General features: G+C 38.1%; 1 protein-coding gene across 1 annotated transcript in view; it reads right to left on the bottom strand.

Annotated features, from left to right (window-relative positions):
• GFRA1 (GDNF family receptor alpha 1) overlaps positions 1–21,437 on the bottom strand; it is a 143,817-nt gene that overhangs the window by 4,281 nt on the left and 118,099 nt on the right. Inside the window, 1 exon segment of the mRNA XM_009668622.2 lies at positions 256–312. Within this exon segment, the coding sequence (XP_009666917.2) occupies positions 256–312 (57 nt within the window).

The following is a 21,437-nucleotide window of genomic DNA, read 5'->3' as shown; positions in this document are numbered from 1 at the left end:
AGCTGAAGCCCGCAGTGAGATCTGCCTTAGCCACCTCTTCTCTGTCCTAACCAAACCTAGCTTCCTCAGCCTCTCCTTGCGTGCCAAGAAGCTTCTATTCTGCATGGTGGGCAAGTATCTATGATGGGACTCAGCTCACAAAGAGGGGACAGGCCTCCCTCATGTCGGAGAGGCAACAGGCCGAGATTTAGTTTCAGGGTTTCATATTAAGGGGAGCTATCTGTGCTGTGAAATGTATAGGATCCACACTCTTACCTCATTAAGACAGAGCTCTGTGTCTATAGAGTCATTGGATTTCCGCTTCTTCTGTGCCTATGAATAAATGTAAAAGTTAGTCCCTGTACAATGATAAATATCGTATCACAAAAATTAGATAAATTCACATGGGATGTCATATTCCTATGACTTTGAGAGCATAGCACATTATCAGCAAATAAACTTTCTTAATGTATCAGCACATTTTCCAATAACATCCACGTTCTGATTTGAAATTTACAACAAAACCTTAAACAGTCAGTTAAGGATATGATGTACTCTGTAATTATAAAGATCAGTGCCATCAGCTGCACAGAACATGCTGTGGCCCCTTAAAAAACATGTTGCATCTTCATGAGAAGAAATGATATATGACAGTTAATAGTTACTGAAATATTACTGAATATTAACAATCTGCTCTATTCTTAAGTTTTATGAAAATATAGAACACTGGAATGTTTTATTCGTGATAATATTTGTAATTTATCCATGTGTTACTACGACAAATACAAATGTAATTTTAACATATTGCATGGCTGCCAGAGAGCCTCTTCTGGAAAGTTGCAAAAAGAACGCTTAATGTCTTTTAATATATCTATGTGTAAGTCAAATTGAGCAGTTTCTTTACATTATGTTCATAGATAATTATACATGGAATATTAGTAAATGCAGGAATATTTTAGATGATCAAAACCTACAAAAAATGTGATGCATCTTCAGCCATGTCTTATGACAAACATCTATCTGTTACTCTCACCGTGTGCTCTCACACACATTGACTCAAATAAGTAATGTTTCCGGTGGCAGCATCATAGATAATAAAAGCAATAGTATGCACTCTGTCTAGCATCATATGGTATTTAATAGTTCTATTGCTCCTGTGAACCTGACTGGGCTGGAACTTTTCTTCTGTTATACAATAGCAATATCTATCCCCATGGTGCTGACAATATCTCCAATAAATGTTGCTGAAGTTGATTTAAGTACTCTAGTGAATCTCAGTATCGTTTCTTTCTTCGTATACTTCAGAACCATAAACAGTGCTCTTCTATAGGAGCTACTTGTGGCAAATGTACAATCAAGTCTTATAAAAGAAGACTTGGATTTATACACCAAAACTACTGACAGGACTGAGCATGTCTGATATTTCCATTTGGAAGTTTTGTTGGACTTGCAATTTATTTCCTGCACAAAATGAGGATCTGAATCTCACTGTGTTATACAGACCAATGTTCCCCATACAGATATCTTATTTTATAGCTGTGAGTCTGCATATAAAATATTCTTCAACTGTAATTATTAATTTTAAGATTCAAATAAAGAAACTGAACTTCTCATTAGGAAACATATTCCCTGCCTCTCACGATATTTTAATGTTTATTTATTTTTATATTTATAAATAGACATATTACAGACAACTAAAAAACAGAAACAGCTGGAATTTAAGTGAGTGACAGCCTATCTATAGTAAGAATGCATAGATATATATGCTAGTTTTAAAAATATATGATAAAATAATAGCTCAATTCATTAGTAAACACCTTTCTTACAATCTGTCTCTTATACACCCTCTCTTCTAAATAGTACCATCAAGTTAGTCATAGTAAGCATAAATTTAGCTATCTAAATGGAAAAAGAAATGCCTGGAAGTAAATTTACTACAACAAGAAGCAACACAGTGAAGCATTCCTGCTTTTTTTTTCCTAAAGAGAAAGCTGTTTGTCCAGGTAACGAAACTCACGGCAACTAATGGCATCTCAGTAGATTTTACTTCCAACTGGCTGGCTACAAGGGAGAAGGGTAAAGAAAGACAATCCAAACTGGATGTCAGTCCTAATTTTCTTATAGCCTACATATCCACACTACACTGAACTGGAATCTGAGGCTTCAAAAGAGGTATGAGTAGATATTCAGATCTTGAAGTGTAAACTGTGAGGCCCGTACAAGTCTGGTGTTTTCTAGTTTGTCATTCAGTGTTAAACTTCCAAGTCCACCCAAGTTTCTATCTATTGGAAACATTACGCTCTGTTGCATGTGCCTGCCTAGGGCTCAGAACACTGTGCGAACTACAAGGCTAGCCTTGTTGGTCTGAACTTAACAGCAAAGTTAGAATTTATGCTCCTTCAGTGCTAAGTGTGTTCCTCAAATAAGAAAAGAGAAAAATGTCACCATTTTGTCTATATGCAAAGTCTTTCTTTACTTCATTCATTCTGATAGAGTGCAGCAACTAAAATACGTCTATCTTTTAGAGATCTATTTTAAGGGTAAAATCAATAGCTAGAACAAAATCAACATAAATAAGCACTTTTCAATAATTTTGGTCAACATTCCCTAGCTTTAATTTGGAAGGTACTATTTATCTGTATCCATATATTTAATGTAGTCATTCTAACAACAACACTTATTCATGTGTCCTCTATTATAGAATGCCCTTCTTTTTTAGGATTGAAAAGTAATTTTAATAATCAGGCAGGCTTTTCTCCCATGGAAAATGTTTTCCATTTAAAAATACAGCAAAAACGCAATCTCTTTTGGGGAGCGGGGAGAAGGTGGAGGGAAAAAGATTTTCAGAAAAAAAAATCACTTTGAGGATGAGATGAGGCATTATATGCCAAGTTTCAAATTGGAAGAGTACATTTTTACTGTTGAGTTATAAACCTGGAAAAACGGGCTATAATGGAAATGCTGGCATAGGCTGCACTACTATAATACAACAGTACATCACTAAATCACAAGTAATGGGGGGAAAAAAAACAACCTATGTGTAGAAGAAAGTGCTATAGAAAGCTTGTGTCCTGCAATTACAACCTAAGGGGAAAATTCTTCCTGCCCCATTCCCAGACACAAAGGGCTCTACATGTAGCAGAACTGCTGTATTTGTGCTTCAGGGTGAGTGAATGCCTTATCAGAGGTGAAAAATCACGGCTTGGATATTATGCCAATTGCTTTGGTGAAAGTATACCCGGATAGGGAGACACATATTTGAACTATGAAGGATATCCTGAGCCATCAGCTGTTTACCGTACATCTTCCATTATCTTAAAAAAAATTAAATTAACAGGAAGCTGTGCCCCTTACATACAGTTGCAGAAAATTCTGACAGGGAATATCAACTGCTCCATCAGCAAGGAAGAGAATTTGGGAAAAGAGAATTATATATTATGCAAGTCTTCAAAGATTCACCATCAGATACCCATCTCAGGTCTCCTGCATGTCTAATGTATAGGCAAGAAGGTATCTTCAGAAGGGCTGGAAGTAGCTATTTCCATAGGAGTATAATAGCACACACAAATGGCTAATAAGTCTGTATTCAAACTTTTCAATCTTAATATAAAGCTCTTATCTGCTGACAAGAAAATCTCCGGGAATTTCCTCATTAAATAAAACACAGGTAGGGTTGGGCTGAGTAAAAAAATAATTTAAAAACCAGTGAAAGAAAAGTGGCTTAAAATAACTTGTTAAACCTATGAAAAGAGGTATGAGATCTTTTCTACTGGGGTAAAATAACATCTGCTAATGACTTATACACTCAGCTGTGACATGCTGCTGACTGTAAAATGAAGTTTTGTCAGATGGGCTGACACTCACCCTAGCTTCGCAGGGAACTACAATTCAGCAACGTGAGCTACTCTGATGAAGCTGCCCCCATACTGCCAGCAATCTTGCACTCACTTAAGCTTTTATATTCTGTAAAAATGAACATCTGCTTTTACAGAGAATCTCATCACTGTAGTAGCAAAAGCAACAGATGATATTTAGAGACAAGCATATTCGTGCACCTCATGATGAGCTTCAGTATATTGCACAGTAGTCACACAAGCCTTATTTTAGCCTTGGCAACCTTTAGCTTTTAATATCCACACTAAAAGTATTTGACTTAGTCAAGGACTGGTGACAGACCAGCTGCATGCCCATCAAGAAAAAGCTCATGCCTAGAAAAAGATCTTGCTTGTTTTTCTCCCAGAAAGAAAGGAGAATCAGGACCAGCAGAGCAGTTAGTGGTTTGCCCAAAAGAGACAGGAATATTGCTTGTAGGGAGACTTCTCCTCCAGCCTTCCTTTAGGATTTATTTCAGATAGACTCTGTGGACCTCCCTGTTTTCCTCTAACCCCAAAGTCTTCAAAACGGGTTCATTCGTAAGTCCTTGCTCAAACACACCCTGGCGTCATCTCCTCTTTCCCTCCCTCTAATGATCATCACAAAATTCTCCCATTCCTAATAACACTCTGCTTCCCATCCCCCAAATTCCTTTACCTCCATCCTTTGCAGACCCAAGAGCCCTGGATTTGTTCCCCGGAAAGCTATCTTGCAATTATGAATCCAACTTCCACAAATCACAGCACTGTAGGGTTAATAAATGCATTAAACATTGCAACAGTATCTCACCAGGAGTCAGTATAGAATGCACATTATTTATGGTTTGTCATCCAGCGGTATGTTTTATGCATCCACTACAGCATGCCTATCTATGTTACTTGCAGTAAGTAAAAGGTCTGACTAGGGACTGTTCCAAACCGAGGTGAGCTTTAATTTGGAGGGAGGAGAGGGAAAGCACAGCATGTAAAGGGAACTGAATGCCTTGGGCCTGAATGCATACAGGCACAGAATGAGCACCTGAGCTCAGAAACCAGTCTCTCGCTGCTAGCTACACTCTTTGGGCTTTATGTACTTTATGGAACTCACTGCTTAGATATTACAGTTAGAGGTAACAGAAATACGGTTAAGATAAAAATCTGTTACGTGGGTTCTTTTCAGATAGTTTTAATGAGTGTGCCTTTGTCCTCTCCTGAGATGCCTGGTTAGTTATGCTCATATTAACAAGGTTTTCTGAAGAAGAAGGACAAATCGCCCAGAACACTTCCTTCAGATGACCACACTTCTGAAGTAGCTATAACAAATGAGGGTGCATGTTCTTCTTGTTCTTTTCTTCTGTTGATAAGAGAGATTTACTATGCAACTAGCCTGTTTTTCTAACAGTAGAGAATACCAACAATAAGCAGAGAAATACACAGACTGTAAAAATACAATCACTTTAACTCTTCTGCACTCACTAAGTGCTAGGTGCATCTATCACATCTGTCAATAGTAGCTTCTTATTAGCACAGCACAACCACGCCGTGCTGCACTGTAAATTACTTTCAACAGGGAAAACAAACAGAGTGCATGTCAGCGGCACAGGCCACTAAAATAAGGATCCAATTCAGCATAAAATAATTTTGAAGATTATACCACACAGCTAGGGTGCAAAGCTATTTAAGCCATAAAAACAACCAGCTTTGCACAATCTTAGAAGTCAAACCTTTTTTCCTGGTTCTTCTTTTTTCTTCCAGCTGAATCAGCCCTAGAGATGCAAGCTCGTGGCATGAAATTCTTGGTGGTCATTCTGCGTAAGGACACTATACTTCTGCTATCTCACTTTGTAAAGTAAATAAAAACAGAATTTTTTAAATTTACTTTCAGAAACAAGCATTACCAGAACACCGCTGCTATGAGTCTCCAAAGCTAGGTAGGTAAGACCCAGCATAGCAAGAATCAAATCACAAGTTTTTCACCTGGGAACACTAAATAAAACAAACCAGTTATTCCCTTGTGTCTAAATATGCATTGGGGAAACACACAAAGGGTTTTCAACTTTAGGCTGCAATGTACTGAAGTGAACAGTCTATCAGCCAGTCAGTTCACATCACATCATCTCCTAACACTAAGCTCTCATCCCCCAAAGCTCTGTACCTTTCTTGAACTTTCACAGTTTGTCCTACAATCTCCTACAAGGGTCTTGTTTGAATTCCCCCTGTAGCTTTGCCACAGCTGGGCACAGCAGCAGGACCCAGGCATCCCTGAGCACTGGATGATGCCACCACTGCCTTCAGGCCCTGCCACCCACCGCTTTGCCAGTTCAAGCATTCAGAAATAATGAGTCAGGCCTGATCTAAAGCCAACAGACAGCTGCTCAGTGGGCAGCACTACACAGCAACAGACTCATCTTAAGAAAGCTCTGGCTTTCTTAAGGGTACACACATTGCATGTAAAAAGAAGTCCTCTTACCCCTTGACACCAACAGATTCTTGCTGTTTTTGAGTGCTTTACCATCAGAAATAAGGTAATAAAGAACAGAGGGAATGTGAAAGCAAGGAGGTTTGTTTTCCGGTCAGGAAAGAAAAAAAGGTATGATGTCTCTCCTAAGAACATTTCCAAGCATTCGTTCAGGATAAAAGGGGGATGAAAAGAAAGGGCTTCACCCCTGGTTGTGTAAGAGGAATCCTCTGGGAAGCAGGGCTGGAATACGTATACATCCTTGTTCTGCTAAAATCAGTTTTCTCATTCTTCAGTCACTAGCACTAAGGATTAAATAAGGAGGGAGCTCTGTGGTCTCCTATTGGAGAGGCGACTCTGCTGCTCAGTTTCTGCAGGACTGGACCAGATGGGCTGGGAATGGTGTCTCTTCCCCAGACCAGGTGGATAAGTATGGATCAAATTAGCTATAGCTTAATAGGTAGCCAGTGCAGATACGTGGATCTCTTAATGGCTATGGTTGCAAACAGACTTAGCAGCAGACATCACCTTAGAAATAGGCCTAAGAGTCGATGAAGTCCACCCGAGGTAGAAGACCGCCTCCTCCCTCCAACCTCTTCAATTTTAAGATTAGAAAATTTGATTTGGAGAAGGGGAAGGCTGGAAGTAAGCCTCCCCAAAGGAGCAGAAACAAGTGTGGAAAAAGGAAAGATGATGACTCGTACTGTATAAATTATTGTTGGATCACTCCCAGATGAATTATGTCAATAATTAAGCCTCATCCCTCACTGCATTCACATGGCTGGGACAATGTGGCACAAAACCTGCCTAATAGCGCTCTTAAAGATTTCATAAAAAAACAGAACCTATCACAAATACCAAACTGATCAAAGAGCTTACAAGGACCAGACATAGAGATCTTCAAATATTTATTTCAAGCAATTAGTCTCCGAGTGAACACAGTACAAAATACGACACCCAGCCAAGTCAACTGAAGTGACTGACTTACCTTTCATGGTAGTACAGTAACAATTACAATTTTGTTTTCACATTCAGTCATTCATTATCTGAATAAAATGAATTTGTATAGTCCTAGATTCCAGCTTCCTATTTTTAGAGGATATTATGCAATGCTCCTAATATGGTCTTTTTATGGATTTGCCTCAGGCAAATATTTTTGCATTAAGAAGGGCAGAGGAGAAAACAGAATACTAAAAAGCATAGACAGAGTAAGTTTTGCTAGGTTAATATCTCAACGGCTTAAGCTGCCTAGTTTTCTTTTTTTTTTTTTTTTTTTCCTACAGCTATCCAATTGAAAAGCCATGTAATCCCGAGTCTAGTTGTTTCGGATTTTATTATTAAAACTCATTTCCCTAGTGACTTTCCACAACTATCAGCCAGTGACATACACCGCAATTACAGGTAGCATCTGGCTATTGTGCGCTGAACATCACTTAAAGAAAAGAAACATAAACACAAAGCCATTACACTTCCAGTTAAAAGACATACTCAGGTTTTTTAATCTTGAACAAAGGTAAACCACTGAAGAACTACAGATCCCACAACGCTTCCTCAGGCTGGAGTGTGTGCCCTTGCGTGTCCGAATATGCAAACAAAGTTGTTCTGTTTGGCAGGCAGGTAGGGTACTTACCTCCCCTATTAGACTAGGCTACCTGGTGCACTGGAGTGTGGAGTAAACATTCCTGAGCAGCTGTCAGCCGAGGCTACTGTGGGACCAGAAGCAGCTCAGCCAGAACAGCACAGGCCTGTATTGTGCTAATGAGCCTTGAAAAGAGACACCACACTAATGCAACTATATTGCTTCTACACCGCATTTAATATTTGCACGCGTACTGTCACAGGAAGCTGCTAGCTGGAGGGTTGCTGCACTGTGCTCCCCCATGCTGGCAGGCTTATACTAAGCATGTTACAAGCAAGTTCTTATTCACGTTCACCAGAAGATGTTAGGCTGGTGCACAGCCGGGACTCTCAGCTAAGACAAACTTGGGAGCCTCACAAGGCAAAGCAGATTTGCATGGAGAGAGCTCAGCGGGGAAGCGTTCATGGTGCTGGCTGTTTCAGTCAGCCTCATGAGACACCCAGCCCCGAGCTGTCAGTAGGTGGAGGAAACTAAGAAAACAAGGTCACGCATTGCCTCCACACTCCAGCAGCAGGACCACGGGTGCTGTCCTCTGGTTCTGCAGCTGGAAGGAAAGATCAGGCAAGCTTGCTTGAACACCAGTCTGCATAAGGCCTAGAGCGCTGAGCATTACAGGAAGCTTGCTTTTGTGCTATGCCAACCTTAAGCAACTGATATTATTGCTGGTTTCCTGAGCACTGCATTTACTCATAAATTTTAAAGGGAAGGGAAGAACCATAAACATCTGCTTTTAGTTAAAGTGACTAAAAACGCTCAGGATTTTTGTCTTTATTAACCATATGTGTATGTGCGTGTGCTGTGAGCACTGGCACAGTTACACACACAAAGAAAACACAGTGGTCAGCCTTAAAAAGGTTTAGAAAACGCTTCAGACAACAAGCCACTTTGCTGCAATTACAAGGAGATAAAAGGAAGGCTGCAGATATTATAGTAACCTTGGACGGAAAGGACGAAGAAATTAGCCAATTATTTGAGGTGCCCACCATGTAGCTAAGCCCTCCCATCCTCAGTTTTATTTACATATATTATTTCTAGTATATGAGTTTTCCTACATCTGTAGATGTGTGGCTATGCCTGTTACTAAGACCTATTGAATCATGACATGATTTAGAGATTTTTTTTTAAAGTAATTCAATCTCGAACAGCTGTGATTTGGAATAATCGGTCAATTTTGCATTTTTGGCTCCAAACAATCTGCTCTCCAGAAGTGCCACTGAAATAGAAATTTAAAGCATTTTCTCCCTGTTCTTCTAATGCTGTAGCTGAATTATGCAGGTGCACAGATCTATCCTCAGAACTGGCAAGGCTGAAATTTTAGTGAATTTTTTACATTACCTCAGAATCCACATTCCTTTTTAGCACTGAAAATACCATTCAGAATAAAAATACAAGAAAGAAGGTCATATTTAAAAAACATAATCAAGTTTATCAAGGTGGGACTATCATGAAAACAGGCTATGGCATACTGTGTTTTTGACAAACAGCTGTTCTGCAAGAATTCAGCCAGAGCCACACAAGTGGCATGGCTGAAGGAGAGAAAAATAAAGCCTTTTCTCTAAATAGTAGGGATGAAACCCTAACCTTAATTTGTAGATAGTAGAGGCCTTCCTCATATCCCTTATTTGCACACGAACAGTGCTCTCACCCACAAGTAAGCAGAGATACTCTTCTGTGAGAGGAGTCTGCAGAATCATGACTTTACTAGAAAGATGTCTTACTGTTTACTGGTCTGATCCCATTGCACCTACGGGAATTCTTCCACTGGCTATACTGCAGCTAGTGAAAATACAAAGTAACTGCCTGACATCATCTGTGTATATGGTCTCAAATTTGAGCTCACCAAGAAGTACTGAGAAACATTTTTCCATAACTGAAAGCGTTTCACAGAGACAAAAAATATTGAGAATGTTTAATGTTTAACAATTATAACCACATTAAAATAATTCTGAGCCTATAATCATCAGATCAGGCAAATAATTATCAGATTACCCAAAACTGTATTCACAGGATATAATCTGTTTTGTTTGAACACATAAATCATCCGCAGAAGGGACAGAGGCTTACATTCATGTCTACATTTAATAAACCAGAAAATGGAATTAGATGACTGCTAATAACGCAAGTGATCGAGATCAGCAGTATCATTTCAGGTAAATTTTGTAATGTTTCCATACTAGAATGGAATAAGGTTTTGAAGACTTATTTTGAATAGTTTTTCCACTTTCTGAAGGATTATACTGGGGCTGGGGCAGATCAGGGAGTTCAGGGTATTATTAATGGGATATACAGCTTTGTATTTTCAGGTAGCTAGTTTAATCTAACTCAGGTCAATACTGACAACTATTCAATAAGAATTTTTGAAATGGGCGGGCAGCTCTCAACTACTTCTCTTAGAGGACAGGTTCAGTCGAAAAAAATGGCACTAATTTGCCTGTCAGGCAGTATACTTCATTAACAGAGACTGAAGAATTAATGGGATATAGGTTTATAACATCACAGAGCACTTAGGATCTTTCCCTATATCTTTCATTTCCCTTTCTGTGAGATAAGCTGCTCTGTTAAAAAGGGAAAGTCTTCCCGTACCCTGGGATTTTCTAATTCCATGGCAAATCCTACAAGAGAAATTTTCAAGGTGCCCTGCGCTACCAAATTTTAACATGCTTTTGTGGGACCCAAGAGAGAGATTAGAAGGTTCCACCTAGAAAAAACATCTTAAGAGTGCTATCTAAAGAGGACCTTGATTAATGATGGTTGGCAGCAAATATTTCCCTGAATGCACAATATTTTTATTAATAGTTCTGGACTAAGCGGAGGTGAGTAGAAAACAGGTGGATGGTATTTTTTGTGATCTACCTATTCATACATCTAATACTTGCATGCATCAGCTTTGCCTGACTAGCAATATTCAGAGTCAATAAATTGTCATCGAGTCGTTTCCAGAAAGGGAGGTTCCAAAAAGATGCATCTGGACGTGAATTGACCACAGCAACAATATGACTTCCCGTATTACTCTGACCTCTAAAGATCACTATGTGGAAAGTTAAAATCAAGACAGCATTATTAGAGATGAGGGATGGGTATATTGTCTACACAGATTGTGTCTGTTGTCTATTACCATATGAATACTGTATAAGCAATGCAGACCATTTCTCTAATCAGCATTGATACTGCACTGGTGCATTTGGCTGTTTCAGTGAGAAGTGAAGTTGCGGGTTGAAGAGATGCCATGTTCACTGGCCCAGTTGGGATTAGCCTCTCTAGTATTTGAGAACAGCATCCTTAAAAGCGATCTAGGGTATCACTATGCTGCTCACAGTCACCACTCTAACAGCGTAGTACATAGTATTTCTGATATGCTGTGCATGGATGAATGTAATTGCGCTACAACAGGCTGTGTATGTAACAAAGGGCAACAGATGATGAATGAGGACTTTCAGCGCATATGAGCAGATGTGTCTCATGCTGAATAGGCTTGGAGATTGTTTGGAGTTGTAACTTTGGCAGTTGTTCTCTTCAAATGTTCATACACCAGAGTCCAGTCTCCCATTACGCTGACGTGTGCCAGCCTGGCTTGTATTTCAGGGGCTATGTAATGTGGACCCAGGGCTACCAGCTCAGCTCCCAAAGAATAGAGCTCTCTCACATAGGCCACTTATCAAAGAGCTGTCAAAATAAATACAAAATTGTTTCTCACCTGAAGGTACAAAGCCTTTGCTTAATTAATAATTCCTTAGTATCCTCATTGAGCTCATACACTGGGTATGATTTTATCTAAACCTTTTCAGTTGTGCCTATAACAATCTGAATTTCTCATCTGCCAGGAAGCATGGTTGAATCCTCAGGAATAATCAGGAAATCTTAATTACAAGTACTAGGGGTTAGACTGACTCTTGATGAGAGTATGATTCTGCAAAAAGTTGCAGGAATATGCCAAACTAATTAAGTTCCAAATCTGTATGAAAAAGGGACAACTCTTCCTTCTAAATTTGCATTTTTGACTTTTGAAATCGTATACAGGCAGTTCCCTAAATGAAAAAATCCCTGCATTTACCCTCAGAACCGGATAATTACAGTACTTGCGTGACTGAAGTGTGGAAAACACCATACTTCAATATCACAGAGCATTTATTCCCAAAGGTCTTCAAGAATTTAACTCAGATACAGGCAACCTTTTAGCACATCACCTTTTCTAGAGAAAGGCAACCCACGGTGAAAAACATACTAAACACTGTTGATCCAAACTTGTCTGATCAAACAAGCTTTTTGAGTGCATACATAGGATTTATGCAGACACAAATTTAGGATCAAGTTTTCACAGATAGTTGTAGCTGCTTTGCATTCATTTTTGTATGCTTAATTTCTATACCCACTTATACAACTTATTGCACAAATCAGCACTTATGGCTGCAGCTAGCTATATAGGGCCTACCTGGTACACCTCATACCTGCCGTGTACATTACAAATTTGAATGCACACATTTCACACCTAAGCGTGAATTCAGTACATGCAAATGTTTACACACATGCGGTAAGGCATATCTAGCCTTGAATTAGAGGCAAGTTGATGCTTCTGCAAATGTCAGTCTGGAAAAAAAACATACAGTGTAATGTCACGCTTAGTACATTACTGCCCTGAACACTTAATTCTGTTTTAAGAAAGACATGAGGGAGGATAATCCTGTAATTCTTTAGGATACATGCTAAGTGAACCTATGAAAAAATATCCTGCATTATGCACAACAGCCAGTCTGTTTATTCGTAGTTCATAGAACGAGCTAAGGACACAGGAGGGCTTAACCTGAGGTGGAATTATCAGGCCTGGTCCACTGATTAGAACTACAGTCTGGTGTGAAACTGCGAGGATATCATTCTCCAAAGTACAGACGCAAATAAACATTTTGAACTCCCATTGACTTTGAAAGCAAGGAACTGAAATGGGTGTCAGCTTCCTATGTTGCAGAACTCAACAGCAGGCTGAAAAATGTTGCCGAGTAAATGGCTGAAGGGTAATGCAGAGATCTATTATTCAGGTAAGGCAGCTGATTAAAAGTCATAGGGATAAAAGGTAAGAAGGGGATAAGAGATGTGATTTATTTCCAGTATTTGGTTATAAATGTGCACTGAAGACCTTAAGTAAAATAAACAGACAGGTTAAAAGCAGAATAAAACCATATTTATGTTCAGATCTTTTGTTATCATTAACGTTTTTTATTAAGAGTATATGTTAGCCAATTTGGTTAGACTGTGTTCCATTTTCTCTCCTATAAACTCAATTTGACTACTTGAAAGATTTAGGCATGCTAAGGAAAAGGTTCCAAACTTTAGCTCTTCAACTGTATGCTATTTTTGCAGCTACGCTACTTTGTCATCAGTGTACAGTTTACAGTGGTTACTTATTGTATTACTAGTTTCCTACGGGCTCTTCTGTATTGCATTTACTGCTGGTTACAAGGAAAAAAACTATTCCTAAAAAATCCTCCTTATTATTACTGCAATGCTTGTGAACATATCTGCCACATGATAAATGAGAGTCTGGTTAGTTTTTTTTTTTTTTTAAGAATATTTGTTTACAGGTTGTATAGAGAGATTAAAGGATGACGAACATAGAAGGAGTAACTGATAATTCTAACATACAGTTGGTGAGAATTACGATGCACTAACCTGTGGAGTTATATAAACAGAACCAGAATTTGATTAGGTCATGTGATTGTGTCAAATAAACATCTATCATCTAACATCTAAACATTTATCTGCATAAACATACTTCATGTATTTGGGCTCCTTGTGGGCAGAAGGCAGCAAAGCATCTTCTTAATCAAGGGTAAGGAAGCAGGATTGCTTCAGACTTTCTCCCAAGCCAACAAAGAGACGTACCCCAATCTCTTCCTGTATCCCAGTATGGCCATGACCTCCTGCCCCTTCCCCAGCCACCACTGTAGCTTTCAAAGCAGCTAAGCCAGTGATGGCACTGTGACGCCTCCTGTGCCACATGGGCACATCATCTCTTCTGCTTGGTCTTCTATGGCCTTTTTTTTTTTTTTTTTTTCTTTCCCCTTTTCCAGGATCTGCATTTAGCCGTTACATCAGACATGGGGAATACAGTAAAATTTATGCTGATGAATTTCATACCAGAATGATTCTATGAGTCAGTTGAGTGCACAAGATTAAAAAGAAGATCTGCAAGAAGAAAGGAGAGGGAAAAAAAAAAGGAAGGGACAGATAGAAAAGGGATCTAACAAAGACTAATTGTTAACTAGAAGTGACGTTTCGGAGACGGATTAGATAACCCTGTAAATTGAAACTAAAAGGCCCACAACTAACATCACATAAATAGACAGAACTAGTCTTGGTCATTGCTTCCCGAAAGGGAACGTTCCCCTCAGAGGAACACAGTGTATTTCTGGAGTTTCTTTTTTCACCAGTACGGAGGGGATCTGGAGCACAGCCACCGGTTTTAAAAAAGACATTCATGTTTACAGGTTCTTATATGTGTTTAAGGGAATCTATCTCTCTACATGTAGTGTGCTTTTCCTTGCTGATACTACAGGGAAAGTAATGTTGCCATGAGACTGAGGATGAACACAGCTGCAACATCCACTCCCTTAAATGGCATATTCTGCAAGAAGTATGCTGGAAATATGCTTAAACCTAATACTATATGATTCATCCCGGCACAAAGAAAGAGAATACAGCAAATGCCTTCAAAACCATTTTCATCTAGTGTGTAACATTAAGTCATCCTTTTGATTTTTCTTTAAGTACAATATCTGCACAGGAAGGCGTATGGATTTAGGCATTCCAAGAAAGCTTTTTAAATTCTGCAGTATTCACAATAATTGTTCAGCTAAAACCACCAACAAGTCATCTTGAACATCTGAAGTTATCAAGTAATAGACAATTAAACATGTGCATAAGACTCTACAGACTTGAGGCCTGGGCTGTACTGGGAAGAACTCTGCCAGATAACTGTTCAAGACCTACAATAACAGGGCAGGGGCTTCTACCCACTACCACCACAGGAACAGCAACAGAATAATAACACTGAATTACCAGCCCAATTTTTATCTTCTTTAAAATTATTTTGGACCACAAATACATCAAAATCATGAGTCAATGGTAGTCTCTGTTGAGGTGTAGCAGTTAGCATGAGTCAGGCCTTGTCAGCATACCGTTAGCACAAGCCCATAAACTTTAACTGACTTTTTGCTGTAGTAGAAGTAGATAAAATATGCTCAATCACTTGTCCCAAACAACAAAATAGTCAAATACAGCCAAACTAAGCAAGTCACCTGCTGATCATCAGGGAGTTCAAAACTGTCCGGAAGTGTCCACGACAGGCAGATTGCGAGCACCAACAACAGCGACAACATATTGTTTTCTCATAGAAAACAACAGCGCAATTTGAATGGAGTAGTCATCAGCAAGGCATACTCTAACCAATCCTGTAACTATGGACATTTAAGAATACTAGGGAACAGATATTTTGGGAAAAGACTCCAGGAAGGGCATCCCCTAAACCCTGCATCAGGATCTTCAATCGCTGTTTAAAGTGCTTTGGTATCCAAATTCATTTAGCGTCCACACTGTCATTTGGTCTGAAACCATGACAGTAGAAAACAAAATCATCAATATCCACTTCAATCATGGTGATTAAATACACATTTCACTTATAAAAATATCATGAAATTGGCAGCATCTTGAGCAAATTCCTTTGTCTTGTGAATAAAAACTCATTGCAAAAAATGGCAGAATCGATGAAGAAATATTTTATCTGTCAAATGTTGATCAATTCTGGCAATTATCAAGCTATTCTGATGCTTTAGGAAGAAACATCTCTGCATCAACAATTGTATCAATTATTTGAGATTATACCAGTCTTTTGCTTTGCCTTTCCTCATGTAGCTCTGTGTATATCCTTCCTGAGGATAATAACATAGTGCATTAACATAGTTTATAACACTAAAGTATTTATCGTTTGTAGAGCACTCAAACATACAGTGTGGTTTTCAGAATAAATAAAGGCTATGAGGTGTTAGCTTTACTGAAGTCAACTGTAATTCATTGAGGTTTTAAGGTCAGCAGTATCTTTCATGATCAGCCTGTAAAATCTCTAGTACGATAGGATTCTGCTCTATAAGTAGAACTACTGCAAATTATTTCAGGAAAAAAAAAACAAAAAAGAAGTACTAATGACTTCCAGGATTCTATTCTTGTTCACTGTTCCATTAGAAACATTGTTGCACCATCTTCTCTTGCCTGCATTTGCTTTGCAACAGCATCAGGTTGCTGGCATAACGGGAGTTACTTTTACTTACACAATTGTAAATGGAAGCAGAGTCATGGACAAAATAGAGTATTTGCTAACAACAAACAATGTGTTTAAAAAATCCCATTTTATCAGGTTCCATAAATGTACAATATGTTATGAACTACACTTCTAAAGACAATATGATTAAACCTCTACCACCACAATGCTATATTCTAGAATTTTTATTAGCAGTCATTATGCTTTAAAATTAGATTATAATGCTGTGCTCCATTTTACAGCTGTTTTTTTGCAGGCTGTAGCCAGCTACCTGTTATAAAAGTGAAGTATGTGATAGACTAGATATTTGATTGAAAACTGAAGTTGTCTGATGTTAGGCATACCTTTAATATGATGAAGAACCATATAAAGTAATAACATGGGCTATGAATAGCTTGATTTGGCTTGATGTGACGTGAATCAATTTTCTGATTCTGGTTTATTCTAGCGCTTTGTATTTTTGTGGGTATTTTTATAATAGGATACCGATGTGAAATGTAGAAACAACTGTGGCTTAGGGGAATACTGCAAATGCTACATCTGCTTTTAGTAGCAATAATTTGCAAAATTCTTTCTAAGAGTAAAAACTGTAATTTGTCCATAGAAATTTCAACTTTCTGTGAAGGTGTGCAGTACACTTTAATAAAATGGTATTTTTCTAAGTCATTAAGTTGGTTTTTAGGAACCTCACACTCACTTTCAATTGAACAATTATTAAACTATAAAACAAAATTGCATAATTCCTAAAACTGTAATCTGGAGTTTTACAGTCTGCTATAAAGCTTTGTATTATTATAATACACTAAAGATGTTTAGACTATTAAACTTTTGAAAATGAACTGCAAAATATTTTATCATTGACAAAATAATTCTAAAATATTATGCTCTCTCCAACAGTATATGTGTACCATATTTTGGTATAACGGGAAGTGTACTTACAAAAAAATATTATTTAAATTGTCAGTCTAATATGGAAGATATACCATTTTGCCATCTTTCAGTAACAGAAGTTTTTCAAACCTGACTTTCAACATATTGCAACATTAAGAATGTTTCACCAGAGACCTGATCATTAAATATAAGGTCCAGTTTTAAAGAGAGCTCTACATGCCAAAGAGACTGAATATTAACTGACGCACACCTGTGTAGCTGTGATGACAACAGAGCCATGCTGATTTGCACCATCTGAGAGTTTTCACCTGTATTTTACTCCACACAGATTTTAACAGAAGCTGCAAGCGGGCCCTATGTCCAAGCAGGAAACTAAACTAAGGCTGATAAACGAAAACTGTTTTCTACTGGCTACTAATGGCTGATGTCTCCCAGCAACACCGACACTAATATGACACATCATATTAGTGGCCAATAGGGTATGATACTTGGCTATATCCTCATACTGTTCCTCTGATGTCAAAAGAACTGAGAAATTAATCAGCTATATTAATCAGATCTTAACTTCAGCAGGATTTCAGCAAGCTTGAAAATTATCCATCTTGCTCGGTCCTGAAATTCTGTGGCAAAGGTAGTGGAGCGCACCACTGCAGTCTTGTTCCGAGTAGGAGCAGACTACGCTATCATACCCTAATATGGAGGTATGGATATGTTAACTGCAAACCAGCTTTTCCCCAGTGAGGTACCCCGTTTGGAACAGCAAAGCAGGAGGACTGCTGACCGCTTTCACACCTGGAAACTCCAAGATTGGCTGTACAGCCTGACAACCTAGACCTACCCCTCTCTTACTGCGACCTAACCTTCTTTAGCTGTGCCTGGAAGGTGCAAAAAGTGTGCCCTAAATACAGTCATGGGGAACCTTACACTCCTCAGAGCACATCTTCTTAAGACCCACTCTGTCATGGTGCTGAAGCAAATGAGGATTAATTTCACTGAAATCAATGCCAATGGAAAAAGCAGTCTCCAGTTTGGTGAAACACAGGATTTAGTTCAGTAGTCCCTGACTTAGAAGGGTAAGACTAGAGATGAAACTTTAAATTATCCCTAGCTGTTAAATGTTAATCTGAAAATGCAAAGCACACAAGAATTCTTTAGGTAAAACAACTGGTGCTGAGGCAAATTAAAAGACATTGCTTTTTTAGAAGAAAAGCTGCCAATAGGTACTCTGTAAATCAGTTGTGTCAGCAGGCTGTCCCCATTATGTCAGCTAATCTTGGAAATAGAGAAGGTAAATTTAAATCTTCTCATATGAAACATCTAATCAATGTTCTAAATTTGTTTCTCTTTTGTTTATTTATTTTGTTATTTGTTTTTACAGTTTGTTCTGGTACAGCGATAGGTGTTTAATACTTGTGCTCTGCTTTTGCCCCAGCTTGAAACTTTCTGAATAGGTGCAATGTCTGGTGGAAGGTGCCCAAATAAGAGTTCTCCTGAGCAACAGAGCTGGCTGGGCATTCAAAAGGAGAGCGCTTGTTTCCACAAAATGGAAAAGAAACAGAAAGATCACAGGCTAAGTGAGGGGACCAAGGAAAGAGGGTGTAAGTCATTTGGAATAGCTAGTACTGGTGCTATAAAGTTCTCTTTGTCTTTATTCCAGAGTACTGTCTCAGCTGTTGCACTAGTCCTTCATCAACAGCACACCTACATACTGCCTGTGTTTCCTATTTATGCTCACCCACCATCCAATTACCAGTCCATGAAGCTCTACCCCTGCTGTGACTTGATCCTCAGACTATTACATTGAAGCTTTTAACCCTCTCCTAACACCTACACATTAATTTATAATGGCAATATTTAGCATGCAGGTAGCTACATTAAGTAATTATAGACGATATTTCAAACACAGGATTAGTAGATCCTTACCCAGTGCTGAGAATCTGCAAAACTTAAACCTACAGTAAGCTAAAAGCACAGACATTTTCAGTCTGTGAATCATGTTTAAGTTCTTGTCGCCTCAGAGAACTGTGAGCCCTGACTCCTGTTTTTATCCTACGACTTGCCATAACAGATTTTTCTTAAAGTCCTGAAAAAGTCCTTAAAGCCCTTAAAGTCCTGAAATTATGTGAATTTGTGGGAATCTCAGCTTGCTTTGGAGGAAGGAAAAAAAAAAAGATTTCTGAAAAGAACAGTTTGAAATATGATCCACTTGTATTCTAAAGACTCATAAGTCATACAAGCAATAAAAACTCACAAATCATACAATCAAATAGAAAGGATTCACATATCTAAGTATCTAAATTTTTTTTTCCTCCGTGCTCTCCACAAAATATCCATGCACTTTAATTCCTATCTCATATCTTTTTTTATTTTTGCTGCTGAGAATACAAAAATATTCACATTCTGGACTAGCCTGCAAAGTATCCGCCTTCAGTCTAAAGGGTCATGCATCTCAGTTATATCTGTGCCCACTGCCCACACTTCTTCAGAAGCACCGAAACCTTAAACTCCCTGAATGCTGAATTAAGGTTTACTAGATCAAGACACCTATAATAAATCTGATACGAGAAAGTACAAATCTAGCTAGGGAACTGATAGATTTTGATGCACAAAGTTAGACTGAAACGTCCTTAACCACAGCAATTGCTATCATTTTGAGTCTTTGAGTGTCTAAATTATCATAGCAAACCTCATAAGAAAGCCTGCATTTTTTATTTCTCTATGATGATGCTGTAGTAACATTTGGTCTAATCTATTCTACTCCATCATTTTAATTTTATATTATTTCAGCTCCCTGCACCTCTCCAAAATGCAGAAACAGCAGTTCTCTCGAAAAATACTTTAGGGCAGTACATAGCCAAACTCATCATGGATCAAGCAGTGGTGGTAGGATGTAAGATTGAAACATCATAACCTTTTTGGACTGGAGCGCTGAATACAAGTTATGATTGAGAATGAAGGAGAAACAAAATGTCAGCTAAATAGAAAGCATTAGAGTACAGCTACCAGAGAAAAGATACGGATGACAATGGTTTAAAAAAATCTGTCTGTATAAGAACGACATTGTTGGTATTCACCTTTTTTCCATCTTTCTTTTTGTAAAAAATAGTTTACCAATTATTTTTATATACTGCTGATCATCCTTTGCATGGGGTTAAGCATCTGAAAAAATATTTGAATTTAGCGTTTTATATAAAGCTAACCATTGTTTACTCTTTGCCTGTCATTAGCAATCTTTCTTTAAAGTTTATAAAAATTTATAAAAGAGTTTATAAGACATTTCTTGATGTTAATCATTTTCCTGGAAAAGATGAAGTGCTGATTCAATTTGGGGATAGAAATAAGAGTATATTATATTACAGAAAGTAAGGCATATGTAAACGTAAAATAAGCATATATCAGAAATCAACATAGCTCTGCACCAATTCGAAATAGGAAAAATGAAAATGCCTGTCACAATGGTAATTTTAAATGAAGAACCACTTCTAAATGGTATCACAGAAGCAAAAATTATTTAAAAGTCCTTCAACAGGTATTTGAAATAAATACTGAATTCTGATGAACAGCAAGTATCATGTATTTTCTTTAAGCCTTCACAACCCTTCCAGATTCCCAAGTATGTATGTATGCAAGAAAACACAGCAACAACGATGAAACCATTAGTGTATTCTTGCTTTTCTTACACCATTCTGAACAAGCCAGAAAAAAATGTATCAAAAGTCGCTCCGTCAGTGACACTCTTGGCAGATTAGTTAATGCCTCAGGAGGTTAGTATTTGTTCATCGCTATGGCTATTTATATTCATCAATCACTTCCTGCTTTCTCCTCCCTTACTGTACATATTTCTATGCAATTTATACTAATCAATCACTTCCTGCTCTTTCCTCCCTTACCGTATTTTTCAAATCCGCTAACTAGGATATGCAGCCTTGAACCATCTCAACAATAATTTTCTTCTCCCCTGTCTGTCATTGTCTTTCTGTACTGAAACGAATGCTTTTAATTCTACTTTTCACAATATTTATAAGGGCTATATTCCCTTTTATGAAATCTTTCAGCCTAAATGCTAAGCATTGTTTGGCTCAATTTGTAAGTTATTTTTTGAAAAATGCAACAAAATATAGAAGATGTGTTCTTTGCATTCCAAACCGGACACAGGGAAGTAGCTCGCACCAGCATGTTGTACTTCACAAGAATAAAACTGCCTGATTCACATAACTTTGGTGACCTTGCAGTGCAGATATCTCTACAGCTTTTACAAACCAGCAGATCATTTATTTAAACCAAGTTGTTTTCCTCAGAGAGTCTTTATTTCTT

The sequence above is a fragment of the Struthio camelus genome, chromosome 7 (assembly GCF_040807025.1).
Source record: "Struthio camelus isolate bStrCam1 chromosome 7, bStrCam1.hap1, whole genome shotgun sequence".
Classification (NCBI taxonomy): Eukaryota; Metazoa; Chordata; class Aves; order Struthioniformes; family Struthionidae; genus Struthio; species Struthio camelus.
The sequence above is the reverse complement of the archived record's forward strand: the minus strand, read 5'-3'. Positions and strand labels throughout refer to the sequence as shown.